This window comes from Aquila chrysaetos, chromosome 5 (genome assembly GCF_900496995.4).
Source record: "Aquila chrysaetos chrysaetos chromosome 5, bAquChr1.4, whole genome shotgun sequence".
NCBI classification, from domain to species: domain Eukaryota; kingdom Metazoa; phylum Chordata; class Aves; order Accipitriformes; family Accipitridae; genus Aquila; species Aquila chrysaetos.
This window is the reverse complement of record NC_044008.1, coordinates 58,374,179-58,401,578: the sequence shown is the minus strand read 5'-3', so window position 1 is coordinate 58,401,578 and position 27,400 is coordinate 58,374,179. Positions and strand designations below refer to the sequence as shown.

Here is a 27,400-nt window from a genome sequence, read left to right as displayed (position 1 = left end):
GTTTCCTTTCAGGAGCTTTTTGAGGGAGTTAGGCAGGAATACCAGGTTAGGCTCAGGGACATACTGACATGCATCAATAGAAGTGGTTTGTAACTCACTTTTTAGCACAGCCTTGAATTCAGCTTTTTAAAAAATAAATTTAGTTGGAATAGACCCAGCTGATGAAAGGATCCAGATTTTGTATTAGACGAACAAGCACTGCAGAACACTCGGATGAAGAGAGATGGATAAAACCTACTATATTAAAAGTAAGACGCTGACTTGAACACATGCCGTTTCACTCACCAGGGCGTTCACTGAAATCACTCGGGATTTCTCACATATATAAAAAAATGGCGCGCTTTCCCGCTGGATGGCAGTGGCAAGTCACAGTGACACCTGAGCCAAGCGGAGCGGCGGCAGAGAGCGGAATAAAACACCACCAGGGAGCTGCCGCGCCTTTTTTCCTAGATTAAAACCCGATTCTGTGAAGAACCGGCCGAGCAGCGAAACAACAGCAGCGACCGGTTCCTCAGACGCTCCCGCCGCAGGGACGCTAATGGCGGCCGCGGCCCCTTATAGCCCACCGACCAATCACCGCCCCGTCGCGTGGGCACGTGATTCTACCTCGGTAGCGATGGCGCCGGAACAGCTTACTTCCGCCTCGGCAGCAATGGCGGCCGCCCCGTTTTCCGCCCCGCCTGTGCTCCTCCCCGCCGTCACGTGGCCGGCGCGGAAGCAGCACCCGGAAGTAGCGGCTGGCGGCGGGTGCCCCCGCTTGGGTGCGCCGGGGGGGGGGGGAGAAGGAGAGCGGCAGTGGCGGTCCTGCGTCCCCGCCGTCCCCGGGCCCTGCCCAGCCGGTAAGGGCCGAGCAGCGAAGGGGAAAGGTGGGGGGGTCGTCGCTGTGGAGACAGGCCTGCCCCTTTCCTCAGGGCCCCGGACCGGAGAGGGGGCTCAGCGGGGCCGGGTGGGCCCTGAGGACACTGGGAGGTGGGTCTCTCAGGCGCCGGGACAGCATTACCCCTGGACGAGGCTGTGCCTGAGGGGTCGGGGGGCTATGAGGGGCTGTCGGGCCGGAGGTGGGGGGGGCGGGTATCACGACGCCTGAGGCGCCCCGGGCTGGGCGGGGGGGAGCTTGGGACTCGGCCCCACAGGAACCCCAAAGCCCAGCCCTGCTCTGGGGGTTCATCTTCTTGGAGGGGGCTCTCAGGGGAAGGGGCCGCCTCAGCCTGTGCTGCGAGGGGGAGAGCCCGGGCTGGGGGTGTTGAGCAGGATTTTGTCCCCTTCTCCCTGCAAAGCTGGGGCAGCCGGCTGTGGTTGGGGAGGGGGGATGGAGCAGGGGCTGGGGTCGCTGGGAACAGCGCTGGGGAAGAGGGAAAGGCGCGTGCTGCTGTGTCCCAATTGTCTGTAACTCTTTTTCTCTATTGCTTGCATTTGGCATTCGTAAAGCACCTGTAGCCCTGGCGACTCCCCTGCATCTCCGGGTGTTTGCCTGCAGCCCACATCAGCTCATCTCTGCTGGTGTTGCTGATTCAGGTCTCTTGGCCCGTGAGAGTGGGCGCTGCGTGGCCAGCGCAGTGGGAGAGCCGCTGTGCAGCGGCCCTGGCTCACACAGACACAGCACGGGGGAAAGGAGCAAGTTGCTGCTCGTCTAATCTACTTCGACAGGGGTTTCCTCTCTAGGGGCAGGATCAAAGTCTTTCTAAATCGATAATGAATGGAGCACGTCGCTAGTGTAGCGGGGATAACTCACAAGGACAATATTATCAAGTGCTCTGAACACATCCATAGGTGATTCTTCCTTTAGAGGAATTGTTTTTAAGAGGTTAGAGTTCTTCGGGTTGTTTGGTTTTACTAAAAATGAAACTTGGGTCTTTAGAGGCTGAGTCATGAACAGCATCGGGTTCTTTGTGATTTGAGTTGCCTTCGGTGGCTGGTTCCCTGTTTTGAGTTCATGGTTCAGCTTTTCTGTGGCTGGAAGAGCACATAGTTGTTGTTGACAAGAATATTTGTGTGTGTGACTTTAATTCTGTGTTTCTGTGCCAAGGAAAAAGTGTATTTCAGTAATAGGACATCAACTTCAGCAAAAACTTCTATAATCAAAGAAAAACTGTTTACTTGAGCTTTAAAAGTGGGGCAGTCTTTAGGAGTGGTGGTCACAGATGCACTTTTACAAGAAAAGAGCTGGGGAAAATCAGTTCAGGCCTTGGAGGCCAACGGTTTGCTTCCATGAGTGGTAACAGGTGAACTGGGAAGCTCAAAATTTAGGTTTCAGATGAACTCTTACCTTGCTGTGGTGCGAGCTGAGGTATGCTGACAGGACGAAGTTCATCTGCATCATACCATTTCCTTACCTAGTCTAGTGATAGACAGCTTTGTGCTTCCAAGTGATGCGCCAGCCCCCAAAAATTAGCTTAACAGTGCTGAAAGACTGAGGTGGCAGAAGAAGAGAGGTGATCACAGCAGGAAGAGATTGCTGACCCTTTATGGCAACCAGAATTATTAGCAGAAAGTCATCCTTTCCTGTGCCTCTGTGTCTGTGCAGTGCCCAGCGTAGTGAGGCCCTGACCGTGACTTGTCTTTCTTGATCCTGCTGTAATATAATACTCAAAGAGAACGTGTTGTTTTAAGGCATTTGCTGTAATTTGTTTCTGCCATAATTTTGTCACACCATCATTTGGTGAATAGCTTTTTGAAAACTAGTTGTGTGGATATGGAAAGGAATTAGTAGTCTGAACTGCTGTTTCCTTTCTCTAATGACCAGCTGTCCCCCTTAGTCCCATAATGCATCCTTGTGCCTTCTCTGCTTTGCAGGTTGTTAGAATAGATACTTTTTACCTCTGCTGTAATTTTACCTGCTGCCAGACTATGGCAAAGAGCAGAACAGTTGGTGCGAGCACCAAAACAAAGCTACACAAAATTGAAACAATGGCCACGCAGCTGAATTTCCTACCTCAAACCCTTGTTGGACATGAGAGGTGTATCACCTGCTCTGCGGAACACGTGTGTTGCCTTGCAATTTAGAAAGTACTTTCCCTTTTAAAATTCATGCTTTCTGTACTTGGAAAATGGCAAATGAAGACTGAAAGATGAGGAATTGTAAATAACTGTTAATCCAGCTGTAACCTAATAAGCTAGTTAAGCCTGTACACCGGCATCTTTCCTGCAGGGAGAAATGAATTGGAGTGACTCGCAGAACATACCAAGGTCTTAATTTATGAAGAATTAAGAAACAAAGCCTATTGATTTATACTTGGCAACTGTTAAGTAACAAGAGCAAAAGTTGCTTTGTTTTATTATGCTCAGTGCTGTGTGTGAATGCATGAAAATAATCTGAGGCAGTTGGCTTTCAGGGTAAAGCTATTGAGTCTGCAAGCTTCAGAACTGCTTGATACTATCTGCTGTATAAATGGAAGATAATGGTCTCTTGCTGCTTTAAAAAAAGTTAAATCTAGAAGTTACCTAAGTGTTTATTACTAATTAATGGAGTATTAGTAGACACTCATTATGTATGCTAGGACATTCTGACTTCAGAGTGAATTGGTGACATTCCTGTGTGGACCCAGCTCTGAATCAGTTTCTTCTGTATTAATTGGTGTGCTTCAAAGGTATCTTTGTTGGTAACTTCTGACAAGTCAGCTTCTGTGTGGATAGAATTAAAACTTCAGGGCTCTTCTGTAAATTAAGCCTCAGATCAGCTGATGTTCCCAATGCGCATTGGGACTCCTTTGGGTCAGTTATACTGAGGTGGAAGAACGTGGTCTGAATACTTAGGCAGTAGGTTCGTGAAATAATGTAAGTCTATTGTCTGAACTGTGGATTGAATTGTATGAATATTTATTAGATATAAATTTGGAGTGCTTTATAAATTAAAAACAAACTGAAAATGTGCTTTAGCTTTTTACGCCACTTACAGCCTGCAACGCAGTTGTCTTTACAACTGTTACACAGGAATGCTGTTACAAAAGCATCATTTCATAATAAGGCTGGTACAGTAAGGCAGTCAGATGACTGCCTCTTGGGAGAATAATTAAATGGTTTGTGATGAAAACTGAGGAAAAGTAAACTTGGCGTGAATCAGAGGTAGTACAATCAACTGATAAGAGCAAACTCACCCTGCAAATGCTTTATGTGTAGGGCACAGTTTTGAGTGCTGCCTGTGGTAACACTGTTGTCTTGATTTCTAACTTTGTCTCTCTTTTTTTTTCAGGCTGACCTAAACTGTGTTTTTTCTAAACATCATGGGAGAGATTAAAGTCTCTCCTGACTATAACTGGTTCAGAAGCACAGTTCCTCTTAAAAAGGTATGTACAGCTGTAATTGACTTGTGGGTGAAATGTCTCCTCTTGCTTTGTAGTGGGGGAGACTAAGCTGTCTGGTTAATGCAGAACAGTTGTGGCTGTGCTAGTGACCTGGCTTATCTCCTGAACTGTTGTCCCATGAGTGTGTGAAAGCATGCTCTTAATCTTCACATGCTTCTCAGAGGTCATTTCTGCATGTGGTGGGGAGCAGAGGCTCACAGCTGTGAGCCACAGCAGCAGTGCCTGGCATCCTGATGCCAGCCGTGCCTGAGGAGGAGACTCTGAGAAAATAGCACGTGCTGGGGACCATGAGCATGGCCTGTCATGGAGCTGCCTGTGTGCACTGGAGCCATGCTGCCAGAGCCACCTCCACAGTTCCTACCCATCATCCTCAGGCTGCAGCAGAGTGTCTGAAGGCAACTTCTCGGCAGTTGGGCTGCACGCAGGATTCCTGAGAGTGGAAAGATGCCTTAATCGTGATGGAGAAAAACAAATGGTTTCTTCTGCTGCGTGTCCTTTAGATGTCTTCTGCTTAACCACGCTGTCTAACTGCTTTCTCCTCTCACTTGGATTTCTCTACTTCCTTTCACTCAACCATGAGAGAGTGTTTGAGGTGTGCAGTGCTCCAGCTTCTGCTCTCTCTGTGCTGAGTGGCAGAGGGCATGGAGTGCAGTTCTAGTATGTAGCTCCTGACCCGGGCTAGCTCTCACGTGTACCTGTGCAGATATGGCTTGCTGAGGCTGTGGTTACAGACTAACCTGCAGCAGCAGCCCAGGTTCCTGCCAGACTGAAGGATAGTCTTGCCTTTAGACCCCAGCCTGCTGCTCCTGCAGGCACAGTCGCTCGTGTAACCATACAAGTCGAGCAGAGTCAGTGACCTGTCTAGCTTAGGGGTGTTTTATAGTTTGTTTTGGGGCTAAGCTGACTTCCAGCTGGTTCAGTTCCCTAATCTGGATGGTTGTGTGGGCTGCGGGAACACGGGGATGGTGCTGGCAGCAGAGGCAAGAGCAGCATTGCATCTTTCAACAGCAGGCTGGTTGCAGCTGGGTCACACAAAAGGGGCTGTGTCCCCAAACCTAAGGAACAACACTTAAATGTGTCTAGCATTATTTCCACTGAGTGGCGTGTAGCTTTCTCTAAGGGCTGTAGGATTTTCCATTCAGGATTTCTCATTCATTTTTGCCAGTTTGTGTCTTCTGTAAATAAGAAAGTTCTATTGCTGTTGACTATGCATGCTCTGTCTAGGCTCTGGCTGTCCAGCTTTTTTCTGTTTCTGGCCAGTACCAGATCTGCTGAGTCTGTTTGTGCCATGCTGTTGCCTCCAGGCAATGCCTCACCAGGTCAGCAAAGCCAGGAGGCAGTATTTCAGTGGAAAGACATGTGGGTGCTCTGAGGTGCAGCTTTATGGGGTGCAGTATGGTAAATGAAAGGAGCTGGAGGTTGTGATTACAACGGAATGCATTTGCTGCTGCTGTGGGGGCTGTGTGATCCTGCAGCTCGCTGCCAGGGGCCACTGCCTTCAGCTGCTGCTGACTACTCAGGATTTCATAAATGAGGACATGTGTAAGCTGAAGCTGTTGTTGACCTGGTGACCTTCAGACTAGGGAATACCTTACCCTCTTGAGTGATTCAGTTTACTCAAAAGTAAAGTGATGCCACAGTGATGAATGTGAGGTATGAAGAAGGTAGAAATAAACAAACTAATTCTGTTTCTGGAGAGAGAAGGAGGAAAAAAAAAAAAAGCACAATTTGAAGATGTAATTAATCTTTGAAGCAGTCTTTAGGAATACATTTGCTTGCATTATCCCCCCAAAAGTACAGGCAAAGCACATGCAATACAGAGGAAGGAATGACCAACCATCATTACTGCTGGTGAGCATGTTACTGCTGTCAGATCGACGTAAGGAAGCAGAGCCAGAGCAGTTTGTTTGAAAACAGGCTGAGATGTTCCTCCTGACAGGAGCAGGAAATGCACAGCTTCATCGCCCTTCCTGCTCTTGTCAGATATAGGAAGTACAGCACAGAAAAGAACATTTGTAAACTAAGTCTTCAGCCTTGCTTCTGAGCCGCCATTTGCGTACACTGCTTGCTGTCTTATCTAAGTCCTTCCTAGAAGTCTTCAGTGGGGGACACCCTGGCTCTACTCAGCTCAAGGGGGGAAGTTCTGCCCCTTGTTTCAATGCAGTGCAGATTTTACCCTTTATGTAAACTGTAGGCATCTTGATTGATTGATCAGAACAAGAAAAGGCTGGTGACCTACCAATCAGCAGTTAACCATGCTGCTGTCTGCCTAAGCAGCGCTTAGCCTTGTTTGGGAGCTGGTGTTAAACTACCTGGTGTGTGGCTAGAAATCAAATAGAACAATTGTCTAAACCCCTTGATTCATCGTCTGGGCTTGAGGAAAGAAACGTTATCTCTGAGCCTCAGCTCTCTTGATGTGAACTAACTTTGGTTTTCTGATTTCAAGGAGTATGGTTTGGCTTTGGAAATTTTTCTAAAGGTAAACTTTGTAGTAGCCACCAACAGCCACCCTGAAGGGATCCAACATTACTGATGGAATAAGAGCTGAGAACAGCGAGGCCTGGAGCTTTGGAGTTGTGTGCAAAGGGTTGTTTTGGGGGGCTGGGAGGGCTTTTATACAAGGCTTATTTTTAAATCGTTTCAGTGGTCTGAAAGCTCTGGTATGCAATCTTTCTTTTATTTTTGTAGAGACTTTACAAACAGCAGCATCATGTGATTTCTCACATGCTCCCAGAGCCTGAAATACTGGCTTTATTACAAGCAGATTTGTTAGTCAAGCAAATCTGATTTGTGATACGCTATTCTTCTCTGATTCCCTGAGAAGCTAAACTGCTGTGATGGGAAAGTGAATTGTGCTTGTATATTGCTGTTCAAAAAGCTATAAAATCTTGATACAGAGGAGATGAATTCCCGCTGGGTGACGCGGACTTTACCTAGAGGTTTGTGCTTGTTGATCTGGTATGAGCTGCATGCTTTTGCTGAGTTGTGGAGCATTGAAAGAGCATCCTAAATATACAAAACAGTTTGCTGGTAGAACAGGCCCTGTAAAAACAAGTCAGGCTCAGCACTGCTAGAAAAGAAGACCTTTACCTAATTCTTATACTTTTAAAGATACTAATAGTGCTATGACTTCCAGCTTCTGCCCTGAGATGGGCACTGCATGAGGAACTGCTCATTAAGGATAGCAGCTCGTGTGTGAATAATCTGCTTCAGGCAGCTGTGTGTCCTAGGCACTCCAGATGTTCCCAAGATGCTGCCAGATGATGAAAGCATTTTTCTTTCCAGGTCAGCTTTGCAGTGCTGCTTTGGGACTTGTGTACACCTCTGTTTCTGGCAGCCAGCTATAACTGTTTCAGATCAATAATTTGTGGTGTTAGCTGCTTAATTTAGTAGGCTTGATGTTACAAGTCTGGAGACGTGCTTTTGTCCAGTGAATGCAAACATCAATGCTTGTTTAAAAAGCTGCCCCTGGGGGCAGTGCTGGCTCTTCCAGCCTACAGCTATTGCTCTCATACCTTGAACTGACCTCCTGAGTCTCTCCTGGGCCATGGCACAGTGGCTCCAAGGTGCGGTATTCATTATCCAGCTTGTGTCAGGACACACAAAGCATTTGGTCTGACAATGCATGGCTGTGGCTTTTTCCAGCAGTGTTCACACAAACATTGTAATTCCAGTTAGTAAACAGCCTTAGAGAAGAAAACTATTGTGAAGAAGAGTAAAAGATGGTCTTGTTCAAAGGGGTCTTGAGTATTATAATATTTACTAGGTGACAGAAGTTTTGTATAAGCAATCCTGGAAGCTGGCTGAAGAACCTCATTTGACTTGCGTGTTTCTTCTCCCTCCTGTGCCTCTGTCTTTCCAGATAATAGTAGATGATGACGACAGTAAAGTCTGGTCGCTGTATGATGCAGGACCTAGGAGTATTCGGTGCCCACTCATATTTCTTCCTCCTGTAAGTGGAACTGCAGATGTGTTTTTCCAGCAAATTTTGGCACTGACTGGATGGGGCTACAGAGTTATCGCTGTGAGTATTCTCAGTTGTGTCAAAGTTAATGTACTTGTGCTTGTTGCTCTAATCAGAGGTTGGATAATGAAGATGAACTTCTCTAGTGTTGACTAAGGAGAATCCACAAAAAACCTGATTCTAAGTTGTACTCCAGAGTATGCAGCGTGCAGATCCAGGCTAAAAATTTATACGTTTATGGCAGCGTTAAACCAGAGCCTTGTGCATACACATTATTAATTTCTCAGTCTGTTTTCTCCCTTGTGTGCCTTGGACACCAGTCATCTTTGCCTCCAGCTGGATCTTTGTTAGCCATGAGGCAAGTGTTTGGGTTAGTTGAGGGTTTCTGTGTTTGCCTTAGGGATGGTGCATAATCTGGTTCTTAGCCTGCCTAGCTGCAAATGCTAAGTCACTCCTTAAAATCCTAACAGCATGCTGGTTTGTGGCTTTTCAGCTCCTGAATCGAACTGAAATGATTGATTTGTATAACTATAGTTCTGCTGAACGGTATGGCTTTAGGAGTACTGCTGTTTTTCTAGCAGTGGTTAATGATTTCTGTACCTGCCAACTTGACGTGCTACGGAATCACTGAAGAATAATTCCAGCCTCTCCACCCCCCAGTTACAGAATGAAGCAACACTGCACCTTCCCCAACAAACTTGCTCTGCGGTGATTTCAGTTGTGTATTTTTGTGCAAGCAAGGGGGAGGTGTTCACATTCTCTGGCTGTAGGGACCTTGCTGAGGAGCATGAGCCTCGTGATACAGGAAAGGCAGGTTGCTGTCTTGAAACCTTTAATGTGAGAATTGGTATGACTTTGAAGCCAACAGCTGATGAGTACTGATGAGAGACCGGCTTTTTCTGACTTTTTAGTTGCAGTATCCAGTGTACTGGGATCACCTTGAGTTCTGTGATGGATTCAGAAAGCTGTTAGACCACCTTCAGCTGGATAAAGTGAGTGCTCTGAGATGGGGAAATGGACGTACAGTTGCAATAAAAACCTGATGTTCGAAAGAGTCTCAGTTAAGAGCAAGTGTATAAAATAATGGCACAAAAACGTAGCCTATAAATAAAGAGGCTGTGTTGCAATTTTACATTTGAAACTAGTTTATTTTTGGAGGTGAATACCCTTGAAAATTGTCATACTTGGCCTAAATTCAACTGCTGTTCTAGGCCTATTAAATTGTATTGGTTAACTTCAGTTTTTCATGAGATGCTGTGGAAGTTATCCTTCCTAACTCACGTAGTACAGAACACCACAATAAAGTATCTTGGATTGGAATAGCTATTGAAGACAAAAGGGAAATGTTTGATTTTTTTTTTTTTTTTTTTTTTTCCCGTAAGCTTGATAAGCACACAGAAATTTGAACTGTGATCTGGAAACACTTCTTTCTTTCAGTATTTATCACATTTATATTGCGCATAAAACCAGAAGCTGAATAGAAGAGTGATTCTTTTTAAAAAAAAAAAGGGGGGGGGGGTATGATGACAGGGTAAAACTGGAATGACTTATTTTTGTAATGAAACGTTGTGCTTGAAGGTCATTTATTTCACAAGTGTAACATGATCTGGGTTTTTTTTTTTCCTTGAATTAGGTTCACCTTTTTGGAGCTTCTCTGGGAGGCTTTCTGGCTCAAAAATTTGCTGAATACACACACAAATCTCCCAGAGTTCAATCTCTGATCCTATGTAATTCCTTTAGTGACACTTCTATCTTCAATCAGACATGGACAGCAAACAGGTAAGGAAGACTGAGACAAGCAATCAGATTCATAGCATTATTTTTTTTGCAATGAAGTGTCATGCTGATCTGGTCAGACATGTGTCTAAGCTGTTTCCAGCCTGGGTGAAGGAGGTGCAGGATGGAATAATTGTGACTCTTAAATCCACACCATGAGGAAAATGGAAATTTTCACAATTGGGAGTATGGAATTTGACAGACGAGTCATTCCGTGATCCTCTGTGGATGCATGGTTGGATTTAAGAACTCTGCCTGGTTTCTAGCTAAACTGTTTAGAGTGAGAGAACTGTTATTCATCACGTTTAAAATACACTCTTGCGATATAAGACTAACAGCTTCCCAGAGCATTTCAAGCACCTAGCTGCAAGGTTTTCCATCTCTCTGCTCTTGAAGCTTCTTCAGGATTTCATTTGGAGTTAAAGCACAGTGCAAGGAAAGGGAGTGCTTACAGCAAAGCATCTTAATGTTGGAGTCCTGGGTGCTTGAAGATTGTTACATCTTCTTTCTGTTTTAGCTTTTGGCTGATGCCTGCTTTTATGCTGAAAAAAATTGTCCTTGGGAATTTTGCATCTGGTCCTCTAGATCCTGAAATGGCTGATGGGATTGATTTCATGGTGGACAGGGTAGGTGGCTGTGTACTCTAATGGCTGTGATGTCAATCTCTGTAGAAGATTTACTTAGCAGGAGGTTGTAGATATTTCTGCTGTTTTCTTCATTTACTTGCCCAGAAGGGAAGAGTAAGGAATGGATCCTTAGAAGGTGTTGACTCTCACAGCCCCAGCAATCTAACTGATGCTGTGACTGTCTGCCTTACAGTTCTTTTGTTTACGTAGATCATAACAGAGGAAGTTAAGAAATTGAGATGGAAGAGGAGAAAGTGCTGGGATCTGTCTGTAGGCCATGCTCTGGAGGCAGAAGCCCCTAATGGAACATGTTTTAAGCATTTGTCTCATGCAGAGAGATACTAAGTTGGAACTATAATCTTCAACTGAAGTGCAGTCATGTTTCCCTTTAAAACTAACTTCTCTTTGGCTGTATTGTTAATATTGCATTAAGTTCCTGCAGTGAAGTATGTTGTTAATCAGTGTTTCTCTCTACTGAAAGCTGGAGAGTCTGGGCCAGAGCGAGCTTGCTTCAAGACTTACCCTCAACTGCCAGAACTCCTATGTAGAACCTCATAAAATTCGAGACATCCCTGTAACCATTATGGATGTAAGTTAATCTCAACATAAGCCTTTTCTTTAAACGCCATTTCCTCCTCTTGGCAGGTGGGGCCTGGATATTCTGTTAGCAACTTAATAAATATTTGCAGCATCTAACTTCATACTTAGATAAGCCATCTACTGGCCAGGCAACACTGTGACTCTTCTGTGTTGAATTATGACTTGGATACTCTGTGCAGTAACACAGCCATATGTTTACATATCACAACGTTAGCTTTCTAGCTGTTGATGCCTAATGTGTTTGCTTGTTTTCTGTTTCATTAATGCTGTTCCACAGAGAAGCTGAGAATTGCTTCTAGGAGCAGCATATATCCAGTCTGATTTAATAAGCAATATCTGATTAGATTCAGAACTAACTGCTCTGACTTGTTATGTAGGTGTTTGACCAAAGCGCACTTTCAACTGAAGCAAAAGAAGAAATGTATAAGCTTTATCCTAATGCCAGAAGAGCTCATCTCAAAACAGGAGGCAACTTCCCATATCTCTGCAGGAGTGCTGAGGTCAACCTATATATTCAAGTGAGTCTCTGCATTCAAACCAAATCTGCTAACACATATAGCTGGAACAGCAGTAGGAAACTCCTTTTCTGTGCTTGCTCTTAACTTGCCTGTGCTCTGTTTGCTCTGGCTCCCAGATCACTGATACAGAGGGCAGGGCTGGGAGCAGCCATGTTCATGGATGGTTGGCTTTGGGGTCTTGGCTATTCCCCATTTCCTCTGTCTTTTCTCTGAACTCCTGTACTCCAGAGACATGATTTGGTCCTCACAAAAATTACTCCAAAGCAATGTTTCTCTTTTACCAAAACCTTATGCTTCTACACCTGTCTCAGTGTTGTTTTCCATGTCCAACAGATCCATTTACTGCAGTTCCATGGTACCCGGTATGCGGCCATTGATCCCTCCATGGTCAGTGCAGAAGAGCTGGAAGTCCAGAAGATCAGTCTTCACACCAGCAATGAGCAAGAAGAGCAATAGGTTTTGGGGTGTCGGTGAAAATGAAGAATCGGTTTGGTGGTCTTCCTGTGTACAATCAACTGTTCCCACTCTGCCTTTTTCCTTGCATTAGCCGATTATCACTGTGTGATTCCAACAGGATCAATAGTTAGTGAACTACCCATGGACAGTAACCTCCAGCAGTGTAATGGGATAGAGCTGTTTAATTTTCAGTCTTTGAATTCAAGGAAGCATCTTTGAAGACTACCATTTTAAAAACAAAGACATTTTTGCTACCAAAGTCTTCACTATCATGTTCTTAAGCAGAACGATATTTCTTTTTATATTTTTCACTCAGCTGTATATATTGCCACATGTAGATCATGTACTTATAAGCTGACATATATTTTTGTTGAATATTTGGTTTAAAAGATGTTTAAGTGCCAATGTTGCCATCACTTATTTGCTTCATGTGTTGTAAGTTAGTTTCTATTTGAAATAAAGCATTTGAATTTTTAACTTCCTTGCTGTTCAAAAATGGTTTTCAATAAAAGTTCAATTTCAGCAAGTGTCTCTTGTTTTGCCTACAAGAGAACAGCAGTGTAGTTTATCGCACTCCTGGTTTGCCTCCATAGACACCTCTAGAAATTAAGAAAACCAGCACCTTCTGCTTGAATTCACCTTGAGCATGGAACAGCTTGAATTACAAGGTTGCACTGGTTTAGCTCTAAGTAAGAATTACGTAGTATTTTTTTAATGAAGAATGACTAAGACATAACTTTCAAATTTAAGGGTAAACTCTGGATTTATTGAAATACATTATTTTCTCCTTGAAACACCATAAAAAATAAATATGAAGTATTACATCACAAATTGGTATTTAAGAAAACTGTATGTCCTTGTCAGAGGCTGTGTAGATAACCCATGACCATTCTTATCTTAACTTTTCAAGCTTAACCTAGGGATTAAAGAATTTACCTATTTGATTTACAAACAGTACGGGTATATTAACATATATTTACAAACAGTGCATGTTAATGTTCTTCTCTGAAACTTTTTGTTTAATGTTTAAACTCTTCACATCACATCCCTTTAGGTTCCAAAAGGGCCAAGTGGTAGCCTTGACTTTTCTTAAATTCTCAGCCTAATATTCTTAAATTCCCACCCTAATAGGGAAGTTATGAACACAGCTGAGACACAAGTGACAAGACACTACCCCCCCAAAAAAAAGTAACTAAAGAACATTTCTGAAAGCAAAGGCTTTCCCCTCAATGACTTTAAAAAATGACAATTAAAAATTTATATACAAAAATGTGATGTAAACAAGTTACAGTAAAATAGTGTAGTATTTCCTGATACTCACAGTATGACAAGTGAGGCTCACTCGCTGAACTCTTACTACAGTACCCAGACCATACCCAATAGCTGATTAAAATCTCCCTTCTGTGTAAAGAACCATTTTAGACCGTTAGCATTTGCTCATACCCATGTTGTTTCAGACCAAGAAGGAAGCAACAGTGATGCCAGCTGTTTATGACAAGAAGCCCTTAAGTTGCAGCCGCCTTCTGATCAGTAGCGGAGCAAGTGGTTCTCCTGTAGCTCCAAGACAAGCTGAGGCCGTACCAGTTGAAGGAACCACTGGTGCCTTCCCAGTGTTACATTGCTATACACTTCCGTGGAGAGGCAGAGTCTGCATTTGCTTTTTTACGAATGCTTTCTGTAAAAGAGAGAACATTCTGCTGCACAGAAAGTATAAAGCTGTGGCAGGATGGGTTAATTTAGCAAAATAAAAGGAAGAGAAAGAAATTACATGTAATGGTAGCAAGGGGGCGGGGCAGGGCAGGGTAGCTTCCAGCTTATGTGAATTGGCTTCCCTTAAGTTTTCCTCAATGTACGTCATGTAACCACAGAATTCAGGTAGTGCTCGCTGTGCATTATTTGAAGGAAGACAAAAGTATTACCTGCTAAATCTGTTCTTCCAATCCCCACAAGGCCTTCGTACAATCCCTTGACTGGATTTTCTCCTGCCGTGATCACGCCATGGAGCCAGATAAGCAACATTCTGTGGCCGTGCTCCCTGTAGCTTTTAATGCCTGGCAAGATCAAACCGCAGCTGAAATCCTGTACTTAACAGTGCACAGCTCTCACAGAGCTAATTTCTGAATTGGTGGGGTTGGACACCCCTGCCTCCCCTTTGGATTTTACTAGGAGGCTCTAAAGTACAGTTTAGCTTAATTCCTGGTTGTGGTGTGATTGCTAGATAAACGTTAAACTTCATGGAGTGGCCATGGATGAGCTTGGGCTTATCAGACAACCTTTCATGGCAACATAGAATTTCTGTCTTTGCAGCATAGCTTAGCCCCTTGCTCACATCATGCAAACTACAGGAGTCCTTTCAGTAACCGAACCAGCAGCAATGTGTTCTCAGATGTAATGTGAACTCAGAACCTGTTTCTGCTAACATATCTCTTAAATTCTAAAGGGAACTTCACTGCCGCCTTGGTTCAGCTCCTTAAAAGAAAAAATAAAACCAGCAAGTTTCTTCTGACCTAGAGAAAAAGAATTTTTCATTTAATTTCTGTAGCAAGGACTAACAAGTCTGGCAGTACCTCAAAAGCAGGAAGCAATGGACCGCTAACCCCCATGCTTGTGTGCTTTACTCACAGACAATTCCAATGTGTAGATAACTCCACATTCATTAAAAACAGGATTTTTAACCTAATCTTTTGATTGTTTCAAATAAGCCAGCTGGTTTCCTTCATGCTTTGCTGTTACTGCAGACTTAACTCCTACAAACACAGCCCAAGTGAAGGAAGGAAAATACCTGGGCAGTGTTTTATACCTGTCCATTGTTGCTCAATGGCCCTAATGTGGGCATCCGTGAATTTCCAGCAATGTGCCAGCTTCTTCCATTCACCAGGTTTGAGGTACTTGGTAGCTAATCTCCACATTACTGAGCGAATGTGCTGTGTTTCCAGCCTGTGATCTTGCTTAAAGGTCAAGTACTTTGCCACCCAGGAGTCGGAGTCACTGTTCAGATTGTCCTGCAAAGCCAGAACAGGGGTTTCAGTTGGGATGCTGCAGATGTACCTGTCATTCTGCAGCCTCCCACATCCCCAGCTCTGCAGGTCGCTGTGAGTTCATTCTGGCACAGCACATTTTTTTTCTATTATTATCTTTATTCTCTTGTTTCACTGTGTTCTAATCATGCACACTAACAAACACTGTTAATAGCAGCTTTGCTGTGGAAGCCCGCAAGGATCACAATTTGCATTTCTACAGTGCCTTTTATCTGGGGCTTGTATGCAGAATCAATTACTTAAATCTCCCTGCTCCCCTGCAACACAGGCGCAGCTACTCAGCCCCCTTTACCTGCCAGACTGCAAAGAGGGTAAATTACTTTCCCTAGAACTGCATGGGAAGCCCATGCAAGGGCCTGATATACACAGCATTACTCCTGAAGCTGCGCCTGAGCCACAGGCGTATGCCCTCCTTTCCTTCCTGTTCTTTCCTCGCTAAAGCACTGTCTTCCCTGGTATGGGAGGATGCCCAAAGTCTTACAAAGAAGATGCAAGGGATGCAGTGTTTGGCTGTACTTTCAGCATGCCCTCTGCTCAGATTGGTTTGGGCACAGGCTTGGGGTAGGCAGGGTTTCAGAGGGGGGACTGGGGCTGAGCAGCTGTACCTTGCACACAGGGCCATGGGATGAGAGAGATTGCTGGGCCACACTGGGAAACACAGGAGGAACAGCCCCAGCTGTGGGCAAGTTTGAGAAGGAAATCGGTTGTATGACTCCAACAAGAACTGATCACTCTGCTCACAAGAGGTGTCTCCCTTCCACTGTTGAAAAACTCCCTACGTCCCATTTGGAGACCCTGGGCCAAGCCTCTTCCTGCTCAGTGCTTCGGTTTCTCCTTCTGGGAGGAGGAACTAACGCTATCCCACTCTCTTCTACAGGGCTTTGGGAACGGCTGCCAAAGAATCTTTGAAAACCCCTGTTCCCTTCAGCGCAATCTGGTCTTTTTAACCACAGAAGTTTTTTTAAATAAGGAAAGCCTCAGGCAAATGTTGTTGGCATGGTGAGAACTTTTGTTTTTCTTAAGTAAGGTGATGAAAGTAGAGGTCAGGATGTCCTGTATTTCTTTTCCTTTTGACAGCTGGTAATTCAGAGTCTCAGTGGAGAGGATAAAGCTACATCTGCCCTGGAAAGCGCAGGGGATGGTGGTGTAAGCTGCTCACCTTTTCCCATTTGTAAAACCGATCAGCTTTGATAATCATGTCCGCCAAATTGATGTGATTGCCTCGGGCGGCAACATCCAGAGATGTTTTCCCTTGCTGAAATTAGAAGGGGAAAAATGAGTTGGAAAAGACCTTGCACGCTTAGGAGGTACACTCTCCATGCCCACCCGGCAGTCTGTAGTAGCAGGCAGCATGGCCTATTGAGCAATGAACCCAGCTGGGATGAAGGACCCCTATTCTCCACCTGTAAACACCTCAGATGTGAGCTAGCTTCGAGCTACTGCGTGCATGGCATGGGGAGTCATTTTGTAGGCTCTGCAGCATCTCCTCTGTTGCTGCAGGGGATCTGCCCGTTCAGCAGGGGTGGTTGGGAAAGCATCCTGTAACCCACAGTGGATGGCAGGGTACTTTCAGGCTCTCAGCAACATGGCTGCAGCTGTCAAAGGACCAGCTCAGCACTACAATGCAAGGCACTTTACAGCCTTTTGCACAGCAGGTTTGCTGACACATGAAACTGAAGTGATTGATACAACCTCATTAATTTTATAGGCTCCACATATGCATGATTAGAAACAGTCTCCTAGGAGAAGCACAGGCTGATGGGACTGAAAATGTAACTATGCTCCTTACATGAACGTGATTTTGGATTGGGCCGAGGGTTGCATTCTTATCTAAAAGCATATAGGAGAAAGGAGCAAGATTTTAAAGTGGTATGAAGGAAAGTGAGCCAGCCCAGCCATCAAGCATGCCACTGAGAATGATTCTAGCCTCAGATGTGAGCAGAAACCCAATTTCACACAGGAAAGTGTGAATGTGTTCCCTGTGCTGAGTCTCACTGCGGTTCCACAGACTGCTGGAAGGTGGCAAATATTCACTGCAGCTGAAGGCCATCTCAGCCAGGTGGCTTTGAGTTTGTTTGTCCTTTAACCCACTGCAAACAGCAGACACTATTTTAATCTCTGCCGAAGCCCACTTCAGCATTTTCTGGGTACATACCACGCTTTCAGGCTGCATGCAACTTGCCTGATTCCTCTAGAATTCTTTTCGTTGATTTAATTCAGGGCAAAAGCCCTGGACACTGGTGCCAGATCTATACCAACCAGATACTTTTAACCTATTAAAACATGTGTGCTGTAATTGTTGAAGTATATTATTTATCATTATTCGAGAAGACTTTTGAAATTAATGTGCATGATAGCACAAGTAGAAGGAACCAGAACAACTGTGAGAAGAAAAAGTTTGCTCATTGTGTGAACTGTTTTCTACCTTTCTAAAAAACAGTCACCTCTTTCCTGGAAAACACATCAAAATAACCTATTCAGCAGTGTTTCAAGGCCTCATCCCTGGAAATATCCAGATCTTAATATTATTACTAGCTTTCCTGGAAAATTATGAAGAACAGGCAAACACCATCCATATTTTCCCTCCATATCCCCACAGAATCTATTCAACCTATGGAGACATTTACCTTGTCTGTTAGCTTCAGATTAACTCCTGCAATGAGAATCATCTCAGCAATGTCCTGCCTGCCATGCTCCGCAGCGATGTGGAGTGAGGTCTGCTGCCTCTGCAGAAGGAGAGTGAAAGGACTAAATTTCAGAGAAGCACAAGTGTGAGGCTAGAAGGACAGGACAGAACAATACCAGGAGAAAGCGCTGTAAGAACGCTGTCAGCTCTGCCCTCCTTTCCCCTCTATGCCTTTTTAAACTGAGGGCCAAACACCCTCCTACCTCAAACTGGAGATGGGTTCCTCAGGCTGAGCAGAACTGATCTATCCCTGTCCCAGCACCAGCACTAGGAAGCCTCCCTGATAACATTTCAGAAGGAACCTCTTCAGCTCCATAGGGTCACATATAGGACTATATTATTTCCTGTTATTTAAACAATATCTGTCGGCAGATAGTTTGGCCAAGGGAGGAAAGGATCTGTGCCAATTCTTTGTTCCTGGGACACAGGGCTGGGTTAATATGTATGCATTGTAAAATGTATACACCTTGGGACTGTTTAATGTAAACAACTAAAACACAAAATATGGCAATTTTATGGTGTCATCAGGAGAGAACACCACTACAAGAATGAACATTAACCAAAACACGGTGAACAAGCTACACAAAGACCCTCATTCACAAAATTACAATTTAGTGAGACAACCAGCTACCTCCAGTCTTGCCTCCCATTCTCAGCCCCCCTCAAACATTTTGCAGAATATCTTCCAGCCTGAAATGTCTCCCACCTGCTTCCACCAGGGCGGAGAGAGCCTGACTACGCAATGTCGCGGTGCACGGGTCGCAGGGACATGGCACAGCCCACTTGTTGAATGCCATCAAGTGATTACCTCACTGCAACACTCAGAATCATTTCACAGGTTTCACGTTTCCTAAGTTGCACTTCTGCGTTTTCCTCATTTTAAAGCACTCCTCTTTAATCCTGTCCCCAAGGTGATCAAATCCCCATGAAATGGCTTCACATTTCAAAGACAAAGAACAGGAGCTGCAGTCTTACATTATCTGGAATGTCAAGGTCACACTCTGCGTCGATGAAGAGCTTCACCATGGCTGGGAAGTTCTGCAGTACCGCAATGTGTGTCGCTGATGCATTTTGCTGTGGCAAAAAGACCCTGTGCTTAGGAAGAGCTTGGCTTATGGCACTGAAAGGACCATGCTGTGCCCAGCATGTCTTATTCTATGTCAGCTGCCAGCCTGGACTGGGGGCAGACTGGGGATACTGCCCCATAAGCATAGACCCCACAGCAGCACTGGTCCTTGCAGAGCTGCTTAGTGCTCTTTAACAGCTCCACAAGCTGGCTTTGCCTTTCTGTAAGTGATGAGAGCATTGAGCAGGACTTACATGATTAACAGCATCTATGTGGATTCCTGCATTCATGAGGATCCTGGCTATCTCTTCATAGCCATGCAGTGCTGCGTAATGAAGGCAATTCATCTTCTTCTGAGAGACACGTCAGAAGAGATGGGTATTAGTCAGGGCTTCTTCTCAGAGGCTGCAGTTGTTATAGACTCCACAGAGATCTCTTTGCTTCCCTCCTGCAAGAGCCCCATGCCCCCATACTGACAAATTCATAGAGATTGTCTCCACAGCTAAACCAGTCCCAGGCAGCTTCACCCGCCTCTTTGTACAAAGTCATGTGTACTCTCCTCTGGTCTCCCTGCGCTATTTCTTAAGTGCTGGGCTCCACATAGCCTTACCCGATAATGGGTGCCCTCCCTGGGAGGCCACAGGTCTGGGCAAAAGTCCACAAAGTAGTGTTTGGAAATGGAATCACCTCCATGGAGCTAACCTGGGTTTGGGCATTGACATCGGCACCTGCTTCCAAGAGCAGCTTCACACAGTCGCTGTGACCCCCCTCAGCAGCCAGGTGCAGAGCTGTAAGTCCTTCCTGGACAAGGCAAAAAAGGAGACAAGCAGCTTTTCTGTAGACAAGGCCAAGACAGAGCAGCATCATGAACAAGCCTCTACCCCATCTCCTGAATCCATGACATGTTAAAATACCAATTCTGACAGCCAGGGATCTCCAATCAACTGTTAGGAAAATAAAGGACACAGTTATCTGCCACCGACATATCAGAGTGCTGCTCTGTCCTTATGCCACTGGAAACAGCTGGCCCATGGGCCCCAAGACAGACATTGTGTTCACCATCTTTTCTCCTCTTCAGCCCATTAGCAAGCAAAAAAGGATTTCACGTGGACAATGAAGACAAACCATTTTCCTGGAGTAGCCCAGAGACAGCCATAGGCAGAACTGGAAACCCATGGCCATCAGCCACTAGTTCTCTGTTCTGAGGGCTGCAGCTCGTTTCTTTACAAGAAAACAGAAACAAGCAGAATTCCTAAGTGATTTAATCTGATTTTATTATTGCCCTTTGCACAAAGGGCAACTCACCTGGGGGAAGCAAAATGCTACCAGAGTTACCACAGAAAGTGGTTTCCCCTTTCTTTCAAATCTTAATCACAATCAAACATACTTTTCAAAGACAGTAATCAAATAAGACTAAAAAAATTGCTGATAAACTTAATTGGGAGTGTGCCCTGGAATAAATAACAGCATTACTAAGTCAATATTTGCTATCTAAATCATTAACTGTGTTCCAGCCACATAATTTTCCAAAGCAGGTCTGTCAAAGAGAGATCTCAAACAGAAGGTCCATATGTTCAGTGACTAAGTCAGTATTATAAAGCATAGTGAAGTTTAGTTTAAAACACACTTAATAACCATTTAGGCACTTGAATGTACAAGGGTCAGGGAGAAAAAGGGAGGTTTAATGGAGTGATAAGGTAGGTCAGCAGATACAGCAGGAAGAAAAGGCAACACTTCAGAATTGGATATTGGTCCAAGAAGGATGTGCCTTTCACTGATACTCTGCAAGTGCAACCTGCATTTACACATGTACACTTTAGATAAAATCAGCTATCTCTAGACCTCTCCTGTCTGTCAATACTGACTATTCAGCCTCATGACTGTGGCAGTATTTCTAGGGAGGCAAAAGGCGAAACTGATGTGGTTTTTATTTCATTTAAAAGTACTTACTACGTTCTTTTCGTCAAGGTCCACTCCAACATCTATAATCTTCTGCAGCACAGAGAGGTGTCCGTTTTTAGCAGCTAAATGCCATGCTGTATTTTCTTCCTGAAAGTAAACATCACTTCATACATATATGTATCACAGGACTGAGTGTTCATACACCACAATCTTGCACAGAGTATATCCAGCGTGACTGAAAAGGAGGTTGTAACCAGTGGCACAAGTCTCAAACAGCCTTCTAATAGGTGCAGCAGGAAAGGAAGAAACCCAGCTACCTTGAACTGGAGCATGGCCCACCAGGCTCGCTGCGTATCCTGTCTAAAAAGTCCTGGAGAGAAATCCAACATGGACTGACATGCAAATGGCTTGCAAGTGGTTAGGGAAGAAAAGCCCTGCCATACCACAGCCATAGTTACAACTACTGACAACTTGCCATCATGAGCCTCATTTGGTATCCTGTTCCCTGACTTTCACATCCTATAATCCTTGGACCTTACCTCCTTCGCGTGTGGTTTTATGCCCATACCTTGTCTTTGGCACTGTGAGAACAACCCAGTTGAATTAGGAACTCCACCACCTCCAGCTGCCCATACTCTGCAGCCAGGTGAAATGCTGTCCTGTCCATCTTTAAAAGGAAACAAAGAATACAGTCCAAGAAAGGCTCAGAGAGCACAAGATTAGATCATCTGCTGCAAGCAATATAATAAAGCCTTGGGTGATAACCTAGTCTACCAGGGGAAAAAGTGCTGCCCTTCAAAAGTAGTTATCTTTTATTCTGCTGTTAACTTTTATTCTGCTTTACATTTGGGATGACCCTAACAAAACAAGGTGAACAGAACTGCCTACTGGGGCTAACAACTCCAAGCACTGCAGTCTTGCCAAACACTGGAATAGAGATCTTTTCAGTGTTTATTTCATATAAATAGAGGATAATAAATGGTTTACTAAAAGCAACTAAGGATAAAAAAATGGAATTAATATCTAAGACTCCAGTTATCAAGTGAGTCAGAACCCCTTTTGGGGAAAGGCAGATCTCTTGTTGCTTCATTTAACTCCCAAGCATCAGAGTGAGGATCACTCTTGGAACCATGAAGACCACGGAGCAGAAAACAGTGTGTGCTAGCTCCTGTGTGTTCTTACACTGTCTTCAGGAACAGATCAGCCAGTGCTGGAACATGCTCGAGAGGGTTACCCTTGGTTATTACTTACCTACAATACACTATGGAGCATCAGCTGCAAGAGAGGAGGACACTGAAATTCCTGAATTTATTCTGCAAAAGGCTACATTGGGAAGCTCTGGCTGCCGAAGCTTGACCAGAGCCAGAATCTCCATCATCCCTAGGCCCCACTCTGCAGGAGGGCTTCCGGGAGTAGCATCTGACTCAGTCTCTTCCCAAGATCAAGGGCAACATTCCTGCTAAGCTCAGCAGAGCAAGATCAGACCTCGTGAAACAAAGCAGTGAAGAGCCTTTCTACCTTGTCTGTCTTATCCACACACATGTCCTCTAGGTCCTCCATGATGAACTCCATCACCTGGATGTGTCCCCTCTGAGCTGCACAGTGGAGCAGGTTCCTGCCATTCTGGAGAGGAGATAAAGGACCACTCATTAACAAGTCCAAGTCTTCAGACAGTCTCTTTTAAGAACCTGTTCCTGTTAGCAAAGACCCATTCTATGCCTCCCTGCACCTCTAGGGCTAAACTAGCTTGCGCTGCAGACAGCAAGTTATGACTGAAGTATTAATGCTCATTTTCCCAACCAAGGTCTATTTGAAAATACACGGACTGCTGATTCACTAAACCCATTTCCCATTTCTGTAACACCTTCCACATCACCACTGCACAAATGTGAGCTGTGAAAGCTGTGTACATCTCTATAGCTACAATTATTACACCTATTTTAGGAATAAGGCAGAAGTGCAGATGGCAGTCTGCGTAGCAGATGCTGTCACACACAATTACCTTAGCTCACAGGTAAGCCTTTCTCTCCCCCCTCCCGTCACTGTCTAGAGCCATGTGATGGACCCACGTAGGGAGACTTTCTCACCCTGTTGACACAGTTAATCTTGGCCCCAGCATTGACGAGGATCTGCAAGACGCGGAGGTGGCCAAACCAGGCAGACAGGAGAAGCGCATTCATTCCAAACTGGGCAGAAGAGAAGAGAGAGACAGCTAAACTGCAGCCACCACTATCCCCACCCTGGAGGGAAGCTGCCCTCTAGCTTCATGAAGTTTCCCAAATACTTTTGTTTCTCTCTGGGCTTTTTTTTACTATTACTCCTGCCACAGATGGTCGCAGCAGCTGAGCAGGACCTGCCTCTTGACTGCCACTTCCCAGGCAATGGTGTGTATTAGCCTGGTTGTTATGGGGGACAGAGAACTTGCTGGCTGTCACTGTCCTCCCACAAGCCCCAACAACATGACCAGAAGAAGCCAAGCATCCCCATGCCACACAGAAAACCTCACAGATTCTACCGGCCTACTTCCTGGTCACTGTGCATGCAAGGAAAAGGCCAAAAGACAGAGCACGGGCACATCTGAAAACAAGGCTTGCTCCAGAAAGGCACTGCACCTGCCTCAGCAGGGAGGCCACAACTTCCCAAGCACTGCAATGCATCGTGCCACCCACCCAGGGCAAAGGTGCCAGCCCAGCACCCCGTCCCCAGTGCTCCCCCCCCGCCCCAACACATTTGCAGGACACGCAAGAGAGATTCGCCTTCATACACTGTCTTTGTCATCAACCGGGACATCATGATCCAGGAGCAGTCGCACAGCATCCACGTTCCCTGCTCCTGCGGCCCAGTGCAGGGCAGTCCGGTCTGTCTGGAAGGGAATGAAGGCTGATGTATGCAGAGCGCGTGGCTAGCCACCAGCCCTCCTGAAGGCCAAAATCTCCTTTGCCATCCATGGAGCCAGAATTTCTCACACTGTGCAGGGTTTTCTTTGGACATAGCCCTCTGCCTCTTTGCCCCCTTGTCAGGCAGACAGGTACTAGTCACCTTCAACTCAGAAACTGCAGTTCTGGCCTATAATGATAGCACAGGAATGAGAAACATTGCTGACTATGGAATGGACAGATTGAAACAGCAGGGATGGGTGCAATCCCGTATTTCCAGGAACCTACTCGTCAACAAGGGGAGACCTCCACCAGGAACTGAGTTAGTCCCACAGCCTTGGTGTACAGAGATAGCAAAATGAAAGCCTTTCATTGCAGCCATGTACATCTGGCACACGGGTTCCAAGCGGAACCATAAATTATCACCCTCCCTCAGTGCCTGCAACTTTCCAGTCTGGCCAGGACGACAGTGCTGTGGGTTTCAGTGTGTTGTGAAACTGCTCAGGTGCCACAGGCCCTACTTAGCACTGGGCAGTGTATTTTAAAGATTTGACCAATTGAGCAGCTAATGAGAAGAGTAGCGTTTAAGGAGCTGCAGTTCTGAAAAAACACCCTCAGCACTTCCTGTGGCTTAGAGGTAGAAAAATCCAGGACGTACATTGTTTTTGGCTTTGATGTCAACCCCTCTCATGATGAGCTCCTCCATCCTGGCCGTGTCGTTACGCTTTGCCGCATCATGGAACTCCTTCTCTGAATGAAGCACTGGACCAGAGACACAAGAGCAGGCATTAAAATAGTGCTACCAAGGAGCATGTAGCAGCATGCCCCAACAAACCTCCCCTTCATCTCACCGGCCCCGGTGGTTTCAAGGAAGGATGACTGCAGAAAGATTCTTCCAGCAAGAATCCCAGCCCTACAGATGCTGGCATGTTTGCTGGATTTGTCTTCTCCCGCTATCTCCCCTTCTCCAAGTACCCCTGTGCCACATCAGTGCTCTTCCAGTCCTACCAGCTTCTCTTCTAATTCAGTGTCTTTCTTTGCATGGGCTTGCTTCAGCTGCAAAACCTTTTTGATCCATTAGGTCCATGTCCTCTGGGCATCCTCCAAGGCCCAGAGCCGGTGTGAGGACTCGAGGCAGATGACACAGACCCTTTCCTCCATCCCTCCACTTACATCCCACTGCTCTGCAAGGAGGCCTTTACACATGGTCCTGCTGTGCTCCTCTGGGCAACCTGAATCAGTCAAGCAGCACAAAACTGCTAGCCTGGCCTGTGATCAGTGTTGCATCTCTTAATAGACCGTGGCATTTCTGGGCATAATTTACCACAAGTGGCAGTATTTGTCTTGCACAGTTAGGCACAATTTAAGGGTGTTTACTCTCCATGCTGGGCCTTGCCCCAGCAATCTTCTCCTTGATCGAACAAACCTTCCTGCCAAGAAATGAGAGCAAGGCTGTGACTGTGGGCCTGCCACAGCCCCACAGGGAGGCTCTCAAGTTTTTTGGCAAGGCTGGTGTCAGCTTTTGTTGGACTCTCTGCCCTAGTGCATTTGGGGAATTCTTTCGAGAAGTGCTTGACTCAGACCCTCAGCCTGTCGCAGCCCGTTGGAGAGCTGTCTCGAACGCTCTGCTCTCTTCGGCGTTTCTGCAGATCTCAGGCTGCAGTTTGAGGGTAGCAGGGGCTCCGTGCAACTTCAGTTTGTAGCAACGTATCAACTAGACACTAACCACATGCCATACCAAAGGCATCAAAACATATTATTGCTCCTGTTCCACCACACTGAGGAGATAAACAGGAGACTTGCTGTCTAAATAGCACTACCCCGTTTCTCTCTGGAGGGCACAGAGGAAAGGCACCCCTACTGTGGACTCTTAGGGCAACAGAGGTATAACCTCATCCTCCCATTTCTGGTCCTCTTGCCTTCAAACAAAAACCTTTAGCTCAAGAAAAACACAAATAACACAAATCTTAATACCAGACAGGATCATTCAAGAGTGTTGGACCTGCTGCTACAATGAAGGCAGTAGGATTTGGACACCGATTTCTACAGGAACAGGGGTTTTTGTACTGTATATTCAGACTCTGTTCTCATCTGGTCAGGTGTGTTAACAGCACTGCATTTCCACACTTGCATGGACCCTTCATTTGAGAGGAAATATCAGGAAAACTTGGGAAAAACCTGTGGAGTTTATGTTAATTATTAACACCAATGGCTACACACATACTACCTCCTTGCAAATGCTTATCTCCATTCAGTGGAGTTAACCCTATGTTTCAGCTAAGCAAATGTCACTGTCCCTGCTCTCCATGTGACAGAAATGCCCCTTGACTTATTTATTCTTTTCTCTACCTGTGAAGATGCAGTAACAAACCTTGCATTGCTACGGCTGTAGAAGCCGCAATTTATTTATTTTCAGCAACGCATGGGAAACCATTCGACGGTGTGAATGTGGATGGAGTCCACACTGGCGAAGCTAGCCCTGTAAATGTAAATGCACTCCTCATCGTGGCGTGCACCCATCCAACAGCAGCATTTCCATAGATATTTAGCAGTTTTTTCTTCTCTTTTGAGCTCAGGTTCCAGGGTATTTCATACCGTATGGTACTGAGTATGATCCAGTTATCCCCAACAGTGTGGAAAACAACTGAAGTGACTTACCATCAGTGCAATGCACCAACTCACAGGCCGTTTATTATGCAAGAGATTTTAAAAAGCAGCAAAGGAGATGAAAGGCATGCAAAGAAATGCGCTGAAACTGTCTGCTGGGCTCTACCCGAGGCTGCAGGACACAACAACAACCCAGTACGGCCGGGGACTGGTCGGTAAAGGGGGCCGTGCAGCATCTCAGAGATAGAGGATGCTTGGGGGGCAAAAGCAGCCTCGATCTCCGCCTAGGTTATACGCCTACTTTGTTTCTGAACGGATCTGTATACGTCTTGTTATTCTTTAAAGCGTCTCGGCTCTGCCCAGTCCCCCGCGCGGCCGGCGGAGGCCGGGGCCGCGCCCGCCCTCTCCCGCCAGACAAACCCCCCCTCACAGCGCGGCGCCCCCCGCCCCGCTGGGGCAGCCCCCGCCTCGCCCCCACTCACGGGTGTCGCCCTCCGACGCCAGGTCGTCCCCCATGCCGCGGCCCGCCGGCCCCGCCAACCCACCGCGCCCGCCTGCGGGCGGGCTGACAGGGGCGGCCCTGCCGCCGCCGCCTCAGGGCGGGCTGACAGGGGCGGGCCGGCCGCCTCCCGAGGGGGATGGCAGTCGCCGCCCCACCGTCGCAAAGCGCCTCTTTCACTCTTATTTAAAGGAAGATAAAATAAAATAAAGCCTCTTTCGGACAAACACGGTGTTTGCGGGCCGTTTTGGGATGACTTGAGGGGGGAAATCCAGCTACCGCCATTTCAGTCAGGGGGCCGCACGGCTGTTACCAGTGCCACCCTTTAACCTCAGCATGGCTTGGCTAAGTGCTGCTATTTGAAGGCTGTCGGTGCTTTAATTCTGTTTTCCAAACTGATTTGGGAGGAGGGGGATTTCTGTTCTGTGGGAAATATGGGGTGGGTTGTTGGGGTTTTTTTCCTGAAAGCAGGGCTCGGGGTTTGG

General features: G+C 45.9%; 2 protein-coding genes across 5 annotated transcripts; one reads left to right on the top strand and one right to left on the bottom strand.

Moving 5' to 3' along the window:
• The first annotated feature begins 695 nt into the window (after positions 1–695).
• On the top strand, positions 696–12,763 carry SPG21 (SPG21 abhydrolase domain containing, maspardin). 2 transcript variants are annotated; one of them, XM_030013339.1, is made up of 9 exons: positions 696–839; positions 4,190–4,283; positions 8,164–8,325; positions 9,177–9,257; positions 9,899–10,044; positions 10,559–10,667; positions 11,149–11,256; positions 11,645–11,785; positions 12,119–12,763. In XM_030013339.1, the coding sequence occupies exons 2-9, from the start codon at positions 4,221–4,223 to the stop codon at positions 12,239–12,241; spliced, it is 933 nt and encodes a 310-aa protein (XP_029869199.1). In that variant the 5' UTR covers positions 696–839; positions 4,190–4,220; the 3' UTR covers positions 12,242–12,763. The 2 variants fall into 2 exon arrangements, with proteins under 2 accessions (XP_029869199.1, XP_029869200.1); XM_030013340.2 differs by lacking the exon at positions 696–839 and adding an exon at positions 873–969.
• A 222-nt stretch (positions 12,764–12,985) lies between these two features.
• Positions 12,986–27,011, bottom strand: ANKDD1A (ankyrin repeat and death domain containing 1A). Of its 3 annotated transcripts, none has more exons than XM_041123291.1 (16): positions 26,899–27,011; positions 24,468–24,571; positions 23,900–23,999; positions 23,698–23,792; positions 23,021–23,119; positions 22,452–22,556; positions 21,502–21,600; positions 20,982–21,080; positions 19,734–19,832; positions 19,286–19,384; positions 18,941–19,039; positions 17,907–18,005; positions 16,439–16,534; positions 15,042–15,243; positions 14,161–14,292; positions 12,986–13,916 (listed from the first exon to the last, which is right to left on the bottom strand). In XM_041123291.1, exons 1-16 carry the CDS (start codon positions 26,930–26,932, stop codon positions 13,855–13,857), a joined length of 1,623 nt encoding a protein of 540 aa, XP_040979225.1. In that variant the 5' UTR covers positions 26,933–27,011; the 3' UTR covers positions 12,986–13,854. The 3 variants fall into 3 exon arrangements, with proteins under 3 accessions (XP_040979225.1, XP_040979226.1, XP_029869195.1); XM_041123292.1 differs by having other exon boundaries at positions 19,286–19,381; XM_030013335.2 differs by lacking the exon at positions 23,900–23,999 and having other exon boundaries at positions 23,698–23,796.
• Between the last annotated feature and the right edge of the window lie 389 nt (positions 27,012–27,400).

What these genes read in the sequence shown, in the direction of transcription:
- ANKDD1A (XM_041123291.1), bottom strand. Translation starts at nt 26,932, where the DNA reads ATGGGGGACGACCTGGCGTCGGAGGGCGACACCC. An exon ending in ATGTCAATGCCCAAACCCAG is followed by an intron (nt 19,385 to 19,733) that starts GTTAGCTCCATG and finishes CGTGTCTCTCAG; the next exon opens with AAGAAGATGAATTGCCTTCA. An exon ending in GGTTTTACAAATGGGAAAAG is followed by an intron (nt 15,244 to 16,438) that starts GTGAGCAGCTTA and finishes CTGGCTTTGCAG; the next exon opens with GACAATCTGAACAGTGACTC.
- SPG21 (XM_030013339.1), top strand. Translation starts at nt 4,221, where the DNA reads ATGGGAGAGATTAAAGTCTCTCCTGACTATAACTGGTTCAGAAGCACA. An exon ending in GCACAGTTCCTCTTAAAAAG is followed by an intron (nt 4,284 to 8,163) that starts GTATGTACAGCT and finishes CTGTCTTTCCAG; the next exon opens with ATAATAGTAGATGATGACGA. An exon ending in ACCACCTTCAGCTGGATAAA is followed by an intron (nt 9,258 to 9,898) that starts GTGAGTGCTCTG and finishes TCCTTGAATTAG; the next exon opens with GTTCACCTTTTTGGAGCTTC.